General features: G+C 47.3%; 1 protein-coding gene across 1 annotated transcript in view; it reads right to left on the bottom strand.

The window, feature by feature from the left end:
• PEX14 (peroxisomal biogenesis factor 14) overlaps positions 1-17,540 on the bottom strand; it is a 92,821-nt gene that overhangs the window by 72,896 nt on the left and 2,385 nt on the right. The window contains exon 2 of the mRNA XM_077249661.1: positions 13,894-13,941. Within this exon, the coding sequence (XP_077105776.1) occupies positions 13,894-13,941 (48 nt within the window). The remainder of the gene's footprint in view (positions 1-13,893; positions 13,942-17,540) is intronic.

The following is a 17,540-nucleotide window of genomic DNA, read 5'->3' as shown; positions in this document are numbered from 1 at the left end:
AAGAAATTGGCTTCTCCAAATGTGCTTTTGCATACCTCAGCTGACTCTGTGGCGTGCTTGCAGAAACGGCTTCTTTCGCATCACTCTTCCATACAGCTTCTCCTTGTGCAAAGTGAGTTGTATAGTTGACCGATGCACAGTGACACCATCTGCAGCAAGTTGATGCTGCAGCTCTCTGGAGGTGGTCTGTGGATTGTCCTTGACAGATCTCACCATTCTTCTTCTCTGCCTTCCTGATGTTTTTCTTGGCCTGCCACTTCTGGCCTTAACAAGAACTGTACCTGTGTTCTTCCAATTCTTTACTATGTTCCTCACAGTGGAAATTGACAGGTTAAATCTCTTAGATAGCTTTTTGTATCCTTCCCCTGAACAACTATGTTGAATAATCTTTGTTTTCAGATCATTTGACAGTTGTTTTGAGGAGCCCATGATGCCACTCTTCAGAGGAGATTCAAACAGGAGAACAACTTGCAAGTGGCCACTTTAAGTAGCTTTTCTCATGATTGCATACACCTGGCTATGAAGTTCAAAGCTCAAGGAGGTTACAAAACCAAAAAAAGTGCTTTAGTAAGTCAGTAAAAAGTAGGTAGCAGTATTTAAAACAAGAAAATGATAAGGGTGCCTATACTTATGCACCTGTCAAATTTAGTTTGAATGCAGATTGCACATTTTCTGTTAGCACAATAAACCTCATTTCAAGGCAGAAACATTACGGTGGCCGACAGTTATTAGATTTGTGAAACTGAAATAGCTGTTGCAAAAAAAACAATTTTTATAAAACATTAAGATTAAGATTAATAGGGGTGCCCTAGAAGCTGGCAGTGGATGGAAACCTTATCTTCATAGCAGGGCGACGACTCTTGTGGACCTTGTCGGCCCTAGTTTTGCTTTCATACAACTTTGGAAACAACTGGAATAAAACTGTGAATTTTGATCACAATTGATGAACGTTCATTACACCGGTCAGGAAAACATTTTTTTTTTTTTTTTTATGGATAATGACAGTCGATGTATTTGTGCCGAGATTGATTGATGAGCAGACGGACCATTTTCATCTCATGTGTATGAAAAAAGAAAAAAAAAAAGAAAGAAAAATAATAAGCAACAGCCTCCATTCACTGACTGGTAGCAGAGAGCAGTGTGGGGCTCTTTTGCAGGTGTAGCAGCAGGATGCAGAGCAGTTGCAGAGGATCTGCTCGTACGCTGCACTAGACTCTCCGGTGTAAAGTCATTATTTATAGAGTGAAGTGCATGAATTATTTTGCATACGATAAAGACGCAGCGATCACCGTTCTGGCAAACATTCCCCCGCGCCTCCGGTGACTTTATATCAAACACAAATATTTGGAATTGAACAGAAACGCTCGGTATCACTTACATCAAGGACACAGAGTGACTTCCAAAATGTCGCTCTGCAAAATGCTCTGGCAAGGAGCACCGCAAAGTCTGCCGGCCGCACCGATACCCTACAGTCTGGCCACTGCCCCCATAACCTTCACCCAACAGGCGCTGACCGATGACCGTCACTGCTGTACATCCAGAGCTCGTCGGCTGCAGGAATAGAATGCTAGAATACAGTAAACACTGACATGCAAGCAAAAAAAGAAGAAAAAGTGGTAAAAATGCAGAATCGCATCACAATAGCGGCAATCTGACTATTCGAGTGAAACGCAAAAATAAAAAAAACCCACGACATTTATATATTATAATCTATCCCATTTAGGATAAAACGTTCGGCTGAAAACAGCGACACATACAAGTCAGGAGCGGCCATGTAATCTGCAGGCCGAGTGCAGAGCCCCCCGGGGTCCAGCAGGCAGCGCACACCTGTACCCTCCGCCTATACGTGATTGATGCTATATAAACACGCGCCTGCTGAGCTGCTCCGCTCGGTGCATTAGCGGCGGCTCGTGACCTGGACGCTAACAGCAATGGAAGCATAATTCCATTCTCTATTCTTTCCGTTCTCTCTCACCTTAAGTGTCTCCAGGCCGCAGACCCCGCTGATGGAGAGCCGCCATCGGCCGGGGGGCCGCTTATGTGGAACCTGACCAGGAACAGGATTTAAAGGGACAGCGCTGCAGCCATTGACTTCTAGGCGGACATGAAACTTTGATTTTACAGGGCCGATGTCTGAGGCTGCACCACTGAAAGGATCATCGACAGCAAAGGGTTATTCCAAAAAAATAAAAAGGATAAGGGGTCCGACTCCCGGGACCCTCATGGATCTTGAGCATCGGGCTCTGCACTTGCTCGGCCTCCGCTCCATTCACTGTCTGGGGGACTGCTGGAGATCGAGGACGGTGCGGCGCCATCTCCGGCAGCCCCACTGACAGTGAATGAATCGGAGGCTGAACAATGCAGAGCCCAGTGCTCAAGATCCATGAGGGTCCCGGGAGTCGGACCCCAGCGATCAGCAAGTATCCCACTATTCTTTGGCTAGGGAATAACTTGATTTTGGGGACAGAACGCTTGGCAGGGGGTACATGTGTGATCAGTGGTGGGGGGTTTTCTGGGGTTCCCGGTCAGGGTGGCTCAGTGGTGCAGCCTCAGGCACCGGCCCTTTGCAGACAGTATGGTTCCTACACTGACGCATTCTACATTCATCTTCCGTTCTTTAGCTGGCGGAGGTCGGTCCAGGACATGAAGATGGACACAGACAGCTCCGTTAGCTATTGTAAGCGTTGTTCCCAGACAGCGGCATGCTGGGAATTGTAGTTTCCGTACAGTCGGGCACTGTTGCCAGCTCGGAGCAGCCAGGTTCAGTGCGGGGCTAACGGTGCCCAGGACAGAACCGCAGATATTCTGCCTGTGCATTACCCCAGGTGAGCAGTCACTGATGCCAGCGCCCCCCACCCGCCATCAGGGTGGCGCAGGAGGCAGGGAGGGGAGCGGGATCTCCTGAGGTCGTGTAAACACAGACTGGCACAAGAAGAAAGGGAGAGAAGAGGCTCGGAGGCTGTGGAGACGCCTTACCCAAACAGACAGGATCCAGGAGCACCCAGAGCTAAACCCCCATTAACCCCTCGCACCCTGCAGCTCCTGCACAGAGGGGCACGAATGCGACTAGTACAAAGGATTCACTGTGCCCAAACGTCTATACATTACCGGAATAATCCCTGCCCCATATATAAAGCAGCGGACCCACAGCACCGGACATAGCACACATACTGACGTCACCGTGCTGCCGAGATACACAAGACTCCGCAGGAAGTCCCCAAATAAGGCACTGCTTGTTCAGTGTCTGCACACAACATGCTCTGCTCACCTGCAACATGGGAACAGTCAGCAGCCAAAGTACAGTCATTAATGCAGGAGAACCAACTCCCCACAGTATAGGCTGCCAGATGGGTCTGTAGATGGCTTCCAATAGCAACCAGCAGAATAGTGAGTGCAGCTCTGGGGTATAATACAGGAGGTAACTCAGGATCAGTAATGTAATGTATGTACACAGTGACTGCACCAGCAGAATAGTGAGTGCAGCTCTGGGGTATAATACAGGATGTAACTCAGGATCAGTAATCTAATGTATGTACACAGTGACTGCACCAGCAGAATAGTGAGTGCAGCTCTGGGGTATAATACAGGATGTAACTCAGGATCAGTAATCTAATGTATGTACACAGTGACTGCACCAGCAGAATAGTGAGTGCAGCTCTGGGGTATAATACCAGATGTAACTCCGGATCAGTAATGTAATGTATGTACATAGTGACTGCACCAGCAGAATAGTGAGTGCAGCTCTGGGGTATAATACAGGAGGTAACCCAGAATCAGTAATGTATGTACACAGTGACTGCACCAACAGAATAGTGAGCGCAGCTCTGGGGTATAATACAGGATGTAACTCAGGATCAGTAACGTAATATATGTACATAGTGACTGCACCAGCAGAATAGTGAGTGCAGCTCTGGGGTATAATACAGGAGGTAACCTAGAATCAGTAATGTATGCACACAGTGACTGCACCAACAGAATAGTGAGCGCAGCTCTGGGGTATAATACAGGATGTAACTCAGGATCAGTAATGTAATATATGTACACAGTGACTGCACCAGCAGAATAGTGAGTGCAGCTCTGGAGTATAATACAGGAGGTAGCTCAGGATCAGTAATGTATGTACACAGTGACTGCACCAGCAGAATAGTGAGTGCAGCTCTGGACTATAACACAGGATGTAACTCAGGATCAGTAATGTAATGTATGTACACAGTGACTGCACCAGCAGAATAGCGAGTGCAGCTCTGGAGTATAATACAGGAGGTAACTCAGTATCAGTAATGTAATGTATGTACACAGTGACTGCACCAGCAGAATAGTGAGTGCAGCTCTGGGGTATAATACAGGATGTAACTCAGGATCAGTAATCTAATGTATGTACACAGTGACTGCACCAGCAGAATAGTGAGTGCAGCTCTGGAGTATAATACAGGAGGTGACCCAGGTTCACTAATGTAATGTATGTACACAGTGACTGCACCAACAGAATAGTGAGTGCAGCTCTGGGGTATAATACAGGATGTAACTCAGGATCAGTAATGTAATGTATGTACATAGTGACTGCACCAGCAGAATAGTGAGTGCAGCTCTGGGGTATAATACAGGATGTAACTCAGGATCAGTAATGTATGTACATAATGACTGCACAAGCAGAATAGTGAGTGCAGCTCTGGAGTATAATACAGGGTGTAACTCGGGATCAGTGATGTATGTACACAGTGACTGCACCAGCAGAATAGTGAGCGCAGCTCTGGAGTATAATACAGGGTGTAACTCGGGATCAGTGATGTATGTACACCGTGACTGCATCAGCAGAATAGTGAGTCCAGCTCTGGGGTATAATACAGGGTGTAACTCGGGATCAGTGATGTATGTACACCATGACTGCATCAGCAGAATAGTGAGCGCAGCTCTGGGGTATAATACAGGAGGTAACTCAGGATCAGTAATGTAATGTATGTACACAGTGACTGCACCAGCAGAATAGTGAGTGCAGCTCTGGGGTCTAATACCGTATGTAACTCCGGATCAGTAATGTAATGTATGTACATAGTGACTGCAACAGCAGAATAGAGAGTGCAGCTCTGGGGTATAATACAGGGTGTAACTCGGGATCAGTGATGTATGTACACCATGACTGCATCAGCAGAATAGTGAGCGCAGCTCTGGGGTATAATACAGGAGGTAACTCAGGATCAGTAATGTAATGTATGTACACAGTGACTGCACCAGCAGAATAGTGAGTGCAGCTCTGGGGTCTAATACCGTATGTAACTCCGGATCAGTAATGTAATGTATGTACATAGTGACTGCACCAGCAGAATAGAGAGTGCAGCTCTGGGGTATAATACAGGATGTAACTCAGGATCAGTAATGTATGTACACAGTGACTGCACCAGCAGAATAGTGAGTGCAGCTCTGGGGTATTATACAGGAGGTAACTCAGGATCAGTAATGTAATGTATGTACACTGTGACTGCACCAGCAGAATAGTGAGTGCAGCTCTGGGGTACAATACTGGATGTAACTCCGGATCAGTAATGTAATGTATGTACATAGTGACTGCACCAGCAGAATAGTGAGTGCATCTCTGGGGTATAATACAGGAGGTAACCCAGAATCAGTAATGTAATGTATGTACACAGTGACTGCACCAGCAGAATAGTGAGTGCAGCTCTGGAGTATAATACAGGAGGTGACTCAGGATCAGTAATGTAATGTATGTACACAGTGACTGCACCAGCAGAATAGTGAGTGCAGCTCTGGGGTATAATACAGGAGGTAACTCAAGATCAGTAATGTAATGTGTGTACACAGTGACTGCACCAGCAGAATAGTGAGTGCAGCTCTGGAGTATAATACAGGATGTAACTCAGGATCAGTAATGTAATGTATGTACACAGTGACTGCACCAGCAGAATAGTGAGTGCAGCTCTGGGGTATAATACAGGAGGTAACTCACGATCAGTAATGTAATGTGTGTACACAGTGACTGCACCAGCAGAATAGTGAGTGCAGCTCTGGAGTATAATACAGGATGTAACTCAGGATCAGTAATGTAATGTATGTACACAGTGACTGCACCAGCAGAATAGTGAGTGCAGCTCTGGGGTATAATACCGGATGTAACTCCGGATCAGTAATGTAATGTATGTACACAGTGACTGCACCAGCAGAATAGTGAGTGCAGCTCTGGGGTATAATACACGATGTAACTCAGGATCAGTAATGTATGTACATAATGACTGCACCAGCAGAATAGTGAGTGCAGCTCTGGGGTATAATAAAGGATGTAACTCAGGATCAGTAATGTAACGTGTGTACACAGTGACTGCACCAGCAGAATAGTGAGTGCAGCTCTGGGGTATAATAGAGGAGGTAACTCAGGATCAGTAATGTAATGTGTGTACACAGTGACTGCACCAGCAGAATAGTGAGTGCAGCTCTGCAGTATAATACAGGAGGTAACTCAGGATCAGTAATGTAATGTGTGTACACAGTGACTGCACCAGCAGAATAGCGAGTGCAGCTTTGCGGTATAATACAGGATGTAACTCCGGATCAGTAATGTAATGTATGTACACCGTGACTGCACCAGCAGAATAGTGAGCGCAGCTCTGGGGTATAATACAGGAGGTAACCCAGAATCAGTAATGTATGTCCACAGTGACTGCACCAGCAGAATAGTGAGCGCAGCTCTGGGGTATAATACAGGAGGTAACTCAGGATCAGTAATGTATGTACACAGTGACTGCACCAGCAGAATAGTGAGTGCAGCTCTGGGGTATTATACAGGAGGTAACTCAGGATCAGTAATGTAATGTATGTACACAGTGACTGCACCAGCAGAATAGTGAGTGCAGCTCTGGAGTATAATACAGGAGGTAACTCAGGATCAGTAATGTAATGTATGTCCACAGTGACTGCACCAGCAGAATAGTGAGTGCAGCTTTGGGGTATAATACAGGATGTAACTCAGGATCAGTAATGTAATGTATGTACACAGTGACTGCACCAGCAGAATAGCGAGTGCAGCTCTGGAGTATAATACAGGAGGTAACTCAGGATCAGTCATGTAATGTATGTACACAGTGACTGCACCAGCAGAATAGTGAGTGCAGCTCTGGGGTATAATACAGGAGGTAACTCAGGATCAGTAATCTAATGTATGTACACAGTGACTGCACCAGCAGAATAGTGAGTGCATGTCTGGAGTATAATACAGGATGTAACTCCGGATCAGTAATGTAATGTATGTACACAGTGACTGCACCAGCAGAATAGTGAGTGCAGCTCTGGGGTATAATACAGGAGGTAACTCAGGATCAGTAATATAATGTATGTACACAGTGACTGCACCAGCAGAAGACGAGTGAGTGCAGCTCTGCAGTATAATACAGGAGGTAACTCAGGATCAGTAATGTATGTACATAATGACTGCACCAGCAGAATAGTGAGTGCAGCTCTGGAGTATAATACAGGGTGTAACTCGGGATCAGTGATGTATGTACACAGTGACTGCACCAGCAGAATAGTGAGCGCAGCTCTGGAGTATAATACAGGGTGTAACTCGGGATCAGTGATGTATGTACACCGTGACTGCATCAGCAGAATAGTGAGTCCAGCTCTGGGGTATAATACAGGGTGTAACTCGGGATCAGTGATGTATGTACACCATGACTGCATCAGCAGAATAGTGAGCGCAGCTCTGGGGTACAATACTGGATGTAACTCCGGATCAGTAATGTAATGTATGTACATAGTGACTGCACCAGCAGAATAGTGAGTGCAGCTCTGGAGTATAATACAGGGTGTAACTCGGGATCAGTGATGTATGTACACAGTGACTGCACCAGCAGAATAGTGAGTGCAGCTCTGGGGTATAATACAGGAGGTAACTCAGGATCAGTAATGTAATGTATGTACACAGTGACTGCACCAGCAGAATAGTGAGTGCAGCTCTGGGGTCTAATACCGTATGTAACTCCGGATCAGTAATGTAATGTATGTACATAGTGACTGCACCAGCAGAATAGAGAGTGCAGCTCTGGGGTATAATACAGGATGTAACTCAGGATCAGTAATGTATGTACACAGTGACTGCACCAGCAGAATAGTGAGTGCAGCTCTGGGGTATTATACAGGAGGTAACTCAGGATCAGTAATGTAATGTATGTACACTGTGACTGCACCAGCAGAATAGTGAGTGCAGCTCTGGGGTACAATACTGGATGTAACTCCGGATCAGTAATGTAATGTATGTACATAGTGACTGCACCAGCAGAATAGTGAGTGCAGCTCTGGAGTATAATACAGGGTGTAACTCGGGATCAGTGATGTATGTACACAGTGACTGCACCAGCAGAATAGTGAGTGCAGCTCTGGGGTATAATACAGGAGGTAACTCAAGATCAGTAATGTAATGTGTGTACACAGTGACTGCACCAGCAGAATAGTGAATGCAGCTCTGGGGTATAATACCGGATGTAACTCCGGATCAGTAATGTAATGTATGTACATAGTGACTGCACCAGCAGAATAGTGAGTGCAGCTCTGGGGTATAATACAGGATGTAACTCAGGATCAGTAATGTATGTACACAGTGACTGCACCAGCAGAATAGTGAGTGCAGCTCTGGGGTATAATACAGGAGGTAACTCAGGATCAGTAATGTAACGTGTGTACACAGTGACTGCACCAGCAGAATAGTGAGTGCAGCTCTGCAGTATAATACAGGAGGTAACTCAGGATCAGTAATGTAATGTGTGTACACAGTGACTGCACCTGCAGAATAGCGAGTGCAGCTTTGCGGTATAATACAGGATGTAACTCCGGATCAGTAATGTAATGTATGTACACCGTGACTGCACCAGCAGAATAGTGAGCGCAGCTCTGGGGTATAATACGGGAGGTAACCCAGAATCAGTAATGTATGTCTACAGTGACTGCACCAGCAGAATAGTGAGCGCAGCTCTGGGGTATAATACAGGAGGTAACTCAGGATCAGTAATGTAATGTATGTACACAGTGACTGCACCAGCAGAATAGTGAGTGCAGCTCTGGGGTATTATACAGGAGGTAACTCAGGATCAGTAATGTAATGTATGTACACAGTGACTGCACCAGCAGAATAGCGAGTGCAGCTTTGCGGTATAATACAGGATGTAACTCCGGATCAGTAATGTAATGTATGTACACCGTGACTGCATCAGCAGAATAGTGAGTCCAGCTCTGGGGTATAATACAGGGTGTAACTCGGGATCAGTGATGTATGTACACCATGACTGCATCAGCAGAATAGTGAGCGCAGCTCTGGGGTATAATACAGGAGGTAACTCAGGATCAGTAATGTAATGTATGTACACAGTGACTGCACCAGCAGAATAGTGAGTGCAGCTCTGGGGTCTAATACCGTATGTAACTCCGGATCAGTAATGTAATGTATGTACATAGTGACTGCACCAGCAGAATAGAGAGTGCAGCTCTGGGGTATAATACAGGATGTAACTCAGGATCAGTAATGTATGTACACAGTGACTGCACCAGCAGAATAGTGAGTGCAGCTCTGGGGTATAATACAGGAGGTAACTCAGGATCAGTAATGTAACGTGTGTACACAGTGACTGCACCAGCAGAATAGTGAGTGCAGCTCTGCAGTATAATACAGGAGGTAACTCAGGATCAGTAATGTAATGTGTGTACACAGTGACTGCACCTGCAGAATAGCGAGTGCAGCTTTGCGGTATAATACAGGATGTAACTCCGGATCAGTAATGTAATGTATGTACACCGTGACTGCACCAGCAGAATAGTGAGCGCAGCTCTGGGGTATAATACGGGAGGTAACCCAGAATCAGTAATGTAATGTATGTACACAGTGACTGCACCAGCAGAATAGTGAGTGCAGCTCTGGGGTATTATACAGGAGGTAACTCAGGATCAGTAATGTAATGTATGTACACAGTGACTGCACCAGCAGAATAGTGAGTGCAGCTCTGGAGTATAATACAGGAGGTAACTCAGGATCAGTAATGTAATGTATGTCCACAGTGACTGCACCAGCAGAATAGTGAGTGCAGCTCTGGAGTATAATACAGGAGGTAACTCAGGATCAGTAATGTAATGTATGTCCACAGTGACTGCACCAGCAGAATAGTGAGTGCAGCTCTGGAGTATAATACAGGAGGTAACTCAGGATCAGTAATGTATGTACACAGTGACTGCACCAGCAGAATAGTGAGTACAGCTCTGGAATATAATACAGGATGTAACTCAGGATTAGTAATGTATGTACAGTGACTGCACCAGCAGAATAGTGAACGCAGCTCTGGAGTATAATACAGGAGGTAACTCAGGATCAGTAATGTAATGTATGTACACCGTGACTGCATCAGCAGAATAGTGAGTCCAGCTCTGGGGTATAATACAGGAGGTAACTCAGGATCAGTAATGTAACGTGTGTACACAGTGACTGCACCAGCAGAATAGTGAGTGCAGCTCTGCAGTATAATACAGGAGGTAACTCAGGATCAGTAATGTAATGTGTGTACACAGTGACTGCACCTGCAGAATAGCGAGTGCAGCTTTGCGGTATAATACAGGATGTAACTCCGGATCAGTAATGTAATGTATGTACACCGTGACTGCACCAGCAGAATAGTGAGTGAAGCTCTGGAGTATAATATAGGATGTAACTCAGGATCAGTAATGCAATGTATGTACAGAGTGACTGCACCAGCAGAATAGTGAGTGCAGCTCTGGGATATAATACAGGATGTAACTCAGGATCAGTAATGTATGTACACAGTGACTGCACCAGCAGAATAGTGAGTGCAGCTCTGGGGTATAATACAGGATCAGTAATGTATGTACACAGTGACGGCACCAGAGGGCGCTCCAGTGATGCCGCCAGCTTCACAGCACAGCTTGCAGGAGATAGACTGCAGTGGTGGCCGATACCCCAAGTAACGAGCCATACAAAAAAATAAAATAAAAATGACTCCGTTGTTGAGAACAGAGAGGAATTTCAATAGCAAGTAAATTGCACAGTTGTTTATTTTTACTTCTTGCAATTTTACTCATTTAATAAGGGATTATCCCTTTCAGAAGCGCTGAGATAAGGAGCTGCATTTAAAGTCTATTTATTTGACTCAATTTCCTAAGCACATGTGACCGGATCAGCTTTAGAAAACTTTCCCTGTATTTATGTCGACACTTCAGTCTCCTTCAAAAACAGAGCGACACGTTGCCTTATTCTCGCCACTCAAAACCTTGGAAGCCGCAATGCAAGAGCAGAACTTATAGTGGGAGTTATTGTAAGACAATGGGGCACGATAGAAGCAGATGTGATCAGCGCATCGTACACCATCAGCGATGAGTCTCATCCCTAGTCACAAGTAGGAATTAAAGGGATTGTCCAGGAGTGACACTGACTGCACGCTTTAAAATGGTGACAGCATACGGCGTGTGCACTCAGGATTCCCCAGTACTGACACACAGACTGCAGACTTGTGAGTCTAGACTCTAGCCTGAACAACCCCTCTAAGTCTATCATTTGTTACAGGAGTTCTCCGAGTCCTAACACTAAATAGAAGATTTGCAATATTTGCCTGCAGAAAAAACAAAACAAAAAAAACAGTGGCAAATTTCATCATAATATGGCGACACCTGGTGTTCAGAGTATAGGAACACACAACATGTAAGGTTCTGGTGGACGCACAGCCAGTCTCTGTATACAGACCCTCTGCTCGCTGAAGGGAAGCAAATAGAAATAACTTCCTGCCCTGCTCCTCGAGGAAAGCACAGCACTAACTCATGGCATTTCTTCTGGAGGGGGCACTAAATGGGACTTAACTAAGCTGCCAGAAGGGGAAGGAGACCAAATCAGTTCTGAGATTACCCCAGAAGCACCAAAACCAACACAGGAAAGCAATCCCTTTAAAGAAATGTAATGATGAGCGTATGGATCTTCATCCTTTTCTGAAAGCACCAACATGTCTACCACAGGAGAAAACAGCTCCTGACAAGGGAACCAAAACTCTACAAGGCTATGTGCACACAACGCCTTTCTCAAGCAGATTTTGACGTGTAAACCAACTTAAATTAAAAAAAAAATAATAAATACTGCCCCAAAGAATGAACATCTGCATTTCTATGTATAACGACTGGTGCTCATTAAAACCAAAGGGAAAAACCTCCCAAGAAAGTCCAGAGACCAAAACCATCAGGAAAATTCTAAAGAAATTACTGAAAAAATAAAAAAATAGCCACATTTCCCGATCTGTCTTCTGCTAAAAAAGTCAGCGAGTTTGCCAGAGTTTAAAAGTCATGGTGTGCACAGAGCCTTAAACTGTAAGAAGAGGGGAGATCACACATCGCCCAGCTCCGCGGGGAGATCACACATCGCCCAGCTCCGCGGGGAGATCACACATCGCCCAGCTCCGCGGGGAGATCACACATCGCCCAGCTCCGCTCACCGCTGACTTTTCAGCACAGTAAAGATTTATGAGGAGAATGTTTGAGCATCTTCACCTCTGAATCCATTTTACAGTTAGAGTGTAGATGTAACCAACGAGAAAACATTTATGTTATCCAGAGTAATCAACGCGCAGACACTGAACACAGGTAATACAGAGACCGAGAAGTCATAAGAATAGTGAGTGCAGCTCTAGAGTATAATACAGGAGGTAACTCAGGATCAGTAATGTATGTACACAGTGACTGCACCAGCAGAATAGTGAGTGCAGCTCTGGGGTGTAATAAAGGATGTAACTCAGGATCAGTAATCTAATGTATGTACACAGTGACTGCACCAGCAGAATAGTGAGTGCAGCTCTGGGGTGTAATAAAGGATGTAACTCAGGATCAGTAATCTAATGTATGTACACAGTGACTGCACCAGCAGAATAGTGAGTGCAGCTCTGGGGTATAAGGCTAGGTTCACATTGCGTTAATGTGTGCGCGCTAACGGACAGCGTTGCACAGCGAAAATGTCGCAATTAACGCCGTGCAATGGGTCCGTTAGCGCACCCATTGACAGCAATGTGAAGTTTCCCTCTAGCGCATCGCAAGCGCGTGCCTTTTTTGGCTCGCGCTAGCGATGTGCCGTTCTTCTGTGGCGCGCCTCGGACGCTGCTTGCAGCGTCCGCGGCGCGCCCGAGGTCCGTTCCCCGCTCTCGCAGATCGGGGATCTGCGAGAGCAGGGACGTTAACGCGACCCCTAGCGCGGCCCCTAAATAAACATTGCGTTAGCGCAATCCGCTAGCGCTAAACGGATTGCCTTATACAGGATGTAACTCAGGATCAGTAATGTAATGTATGTACACACTGACTGCACCAGCAGAATAGTGAGTGCAGCTCTGGGGTATAATACAGGATGTAACTCAGGATCAGTAATGTAAGTACACAGTGACTGCACCAGCAGAATAGTGAGTGCAGCTCTGGAGTATAATACAGGATGTAACTCAGGATCAGTAATGTATAATTCCTTGAGAGGTGAATATTCTCCTAGTACATACGGAAACATCGGTTAATTGTGGTCATAGTTATAGGTCTATCAAAATCTGTTTTGTGTAAAGTCTGTGACTCTTTTCAGGCCGCAGTGTCAGTTTATATGATGCAACAGTAAAAATGGTGCAAAGCCATAATTTACAGAAATGCAGAGTCCACACATCTGGGACCCGACAATGCCATGAAATAAGAAGTCCTGGCGGTGTCTCATGTTACAAGAGTCAACTTTATATAGATTAAACAAAATTTCCATAACTTTACATATAAACGACTTATGACTATACATGTAAATCACAAGCATATAAAAGAACTGACAGACTCCAAATATTTCAGGAGCTGAAAGTTTAGAAAAGTTGAAGAGTGCGGCACTCCCCTGTCACTCACCAGCTGCTCCCGGGGAACTCGCTTCTCATTTCCCAGCAAGGATCCGCTCTATAGACAAGAAAAGAAAATCATAGAGTCAGAGCCTCAGAAATGGGAGATCAGCAGCTTATTGCCCCGGGGCCGCTGATCTCCAGATAAACCTCGCCCTCCATGGCTGACGGAATGCTGACATTAGTCCCAAAACTTCCTAATATATTGTGTGACGCCATTTCCCAACATTTTCAAAACAGCTGCTTGCTGTCAGTGAAGAATATGTTTCTTACATCCCGAGATGAAAAAGGCCTGATATTTTGTAGAGCTGAGAGTTTGTTACATTTGCAGACAATGTAGACAAACTTCTAGGTGCAATATCTCATTTGTCCAGAGTTTGCTTCAATGTATCAGCGCAGGTAAAATGCATTATGCCAACTTCACATGTCCGACATGGATGGTCCGACCACAGCTCAGGGGTCTCCAGACACAAGCGTCTTATATAGGTCCATGAACGTCAGACGTGATGGACTGGTGACCTGCACAGACTGGGCCGGGGGTTAGGAAAAAACAGCTTATTATTCACTGACCGCAAACAGGGATTGTGAAATAAACCATAGCTGAATGTGCAGAACACTTATTGTAAAATATACCCAGTTTACAACGATCTTTATATTTAAAGGGGATGTCTAAGATTATTAAACAACAAGGCTGTCTTCTCTAATAAACCCCGATCAGGGCTTCTGTGCTATCGCGGTTCCATTCATTTCCAAAAAGCAGAGTTGCAGAACCAGACAACCCACGGTCAGAGGTGGCACCAGCTCTTAACAGCAGCCTTTTATTTCTCATCCTGGACAATCCCTGTAATGCATGTATTTCTGTAGCATTACAGCCTACACCACAGGGGGGGGGGGGGGGGTAAATGAGGGTCAAAGGACAAGGTTGGAGGAGTCTGAAGGTACAACGTCCATGTGATGCAAGAGGGCAAACATCTCATCTGAGTTGAGGATGGGAGGTGGAGACACAGAGGAGTCACATTAGACCCCAAGGCAAAGAGCGAATGAGGGGAGAAAACTGAAAAATGCATATCATGGATTAAATCTGTAAAAGAGATAGCTTTTTGGTGGAGTATCTATCTTAGAGGGGCCTCAAAGACCCCCCCTGCAGCAGATGTACACTTCAGAGCTACCATGGGCAAATTATACAGGGAATAATATAACTGAGGAGGGGGCTCACTATAGGGGGGTAATAAAACCAAGGAAGGGCTCATTATAGGGGGGAATATAACCGAGGAGGGGGCTCAGAGGCACATTACACAGGAGGTGATATAACTGAGAAGGGGGCCAAGGGGCACATTACACAGGGGGTGATATAACCGTGGAGGGGGCTCAGGAGCACATTACACAGGGGGTGATATAACCGAGGAGGGGGCCCAGGGGCACATTACACAAGGGGTGATATAACCGAGGAGGGGGCCCAGGGGCACATTAAACAAGGGGTGATATAACCGAGGAGGGGGCCCAGGGGCACATTACACAAGGGGTGATATAACCGAGGAGGGGGCCCAGGGGCACATTAAACAAGGGGTGATATAACCGAGGAGGGGGCCCAGGGGCACATTACACAAGGGGTGATATAACCGAGGAGGGGGCCCAGGGGCACATTACACAGGGGGTGATATAACCGAGAAGGGGGCCCAGGGGCACATTACACAGGGGGGAATATACCCGAGGAGGGGGCTCAGGGGCACATTACACAGGGGGGAATATAACCGGGAAGGGGGCTCAGGGGCACATTACACAGGGGGTGATATAACCGAGAAGGGGGCTCAGGGGCACATTACACAGGGGGTGATATAACCGAGAAGGGGGCTCAGGGGCACATTACACAGGGGGCGATATAACCGAGAAGGGGGCTCAGGGGCACATTATAGAGGGGGTGATATAACCGAGGAGGGGGCCCAGGGGCACATTACACAGGGGGTGATATAACCGAGGAGGGGGCCCAGGGGCACATTACACAGGGGGTGATATAACCGAGGAGGGGGCCCAGGGGCACATTATACAGGGGGTGATATAACCGAGGAGGGGGCCCAGGGGCACATTACACAGGGGGTGATATAACCGGGGAGGGGGCTCAGGGGCACATTACACACGGGGTGATATAACCGAGAAGGGGGCTCAGGGGCACATTATACAGGGGTGATATAACCGAGAAGGGGGCTCAGGGGCACATTACACAGGGGGTGATATGACCGAGAAGGGGGCTCAGGGGCACATTATAGAGGGGGTGATATAACCGAGGAGGGGGCCCAGGGGCACATTACAGAGGGGGTGATATAACCGAGGAGGGGGCTCAGGGGCACATTACACAGGGGGTGATATAACCGGGGAGGGGGCTCAGGGGCACATTATACAGGGGGTGATATAACCGGGGAGGGGGCTCAGGGGCACATTATACAGGGGGGAATATAACCGGGGAGGGGGCCCAGGGGCACATTACACAGGGGGTGATATAACCGGGGAGGGGGCTCAGGGGCACATTATACAGGGGGTGATATAACCGAGAAGGGGGCTCAGGGGCACATTATAGAGTGGGTGATATAACCGGGGAGGGGGCCCAGGGGCACATTACACAGGGGGTGATATAACCGGGGAGGGGGCTCAGGGGCACATTATACAGGGGGTGATATAACCGAGAAGGGGGCTCAGGGGCACATTATAGAGGGGGTGATATAACCGAGGAGGGGGCCCAGGGGCACATTACACAGGGGGTGATATAACCAGGGAGGGGGCTCAGGGGCACATTACACAGGGGGTGATATAACCGAGGAGGGGGCCCAGGGGCACATTACACAGGGGGTGATATAACCGAGGAGGGGGCCCAGGGGCACATTACACAGGGGGTGATATAACCGAGGAGGGGGCCCAGGGGCACATTACACAGGGGGTGATATAACCGAGGAGGGGGCCCAGGGGCACATTATACAGGGGGTGATATAACCGAGGAGGGGGCCCAGGGGCACATTACACAGGGGGTGATATAACCGGGGAGGGGGCTCAGGGGCACATTACACAGGGGGTGATATAACCGAGAAGGGGGCTCAGGGGCACATTATACAGAAGTGATATAACCGAGAAGGGGGCTCAGGGGCACATTACACAGGGGGTGATATGACCGAGAAGGGGGCTCAGGGGCACATTATAGAGGGGGTGATATAACCGAGGAGGGGGCCCAGGGGCACATTACAGAGGGGGTGATATAACCGAGGAGGGGGCTCAGGGGCACATTACACAGGGGGTGATATAACCGGGGAGGGGGCTCAGGGGCACATTATACAGGGGGGAATATAACCGGGGAGGGGGCCCAGGGGCACATTACACAGGGGGTGATATAACCGGGGAGGGGGCTCAGGGGCACATTATACAGGGGGTGATATAACCGAGAAGGGGGCTCAGGGGCACATTATAGAGGGGGTGATATAACCGGGGAGGGGGCCCAGGGGCACATTACACAGGGGGTGATATAACCGAGAAGGGGGCTCAGGGGCACATTATAGAGGGGGTGATATAACCGAGGAGGGGGCCCAGGGGCACATTACACAGGGGGTGATATAACCGGGGAGGGGGCTCAGGGGCACATTACACAGGGGGTGATATAACTGAGGAGGGGGCCCA

Source organism: Ranitomeya variabilis, chromosome 4, assembly GCF_051348905.1.
Source record: "Ranitomeya variabilis isolate aRanVar5 chromosome 4, aRanVar5.hap1, whole genome shotgun sequence".
Taxonomy (NCBI): Eukaryota; Metazoa; Chordata; class Amphibia; order Anura; family Dendrobatidae; genus Ranitomeya; species Ranitomeya variabilis.
Note: the sequence above shows the minus strand (reverse complement) of the source record. Positions and strands in the feature narration are given on the sequence as shown.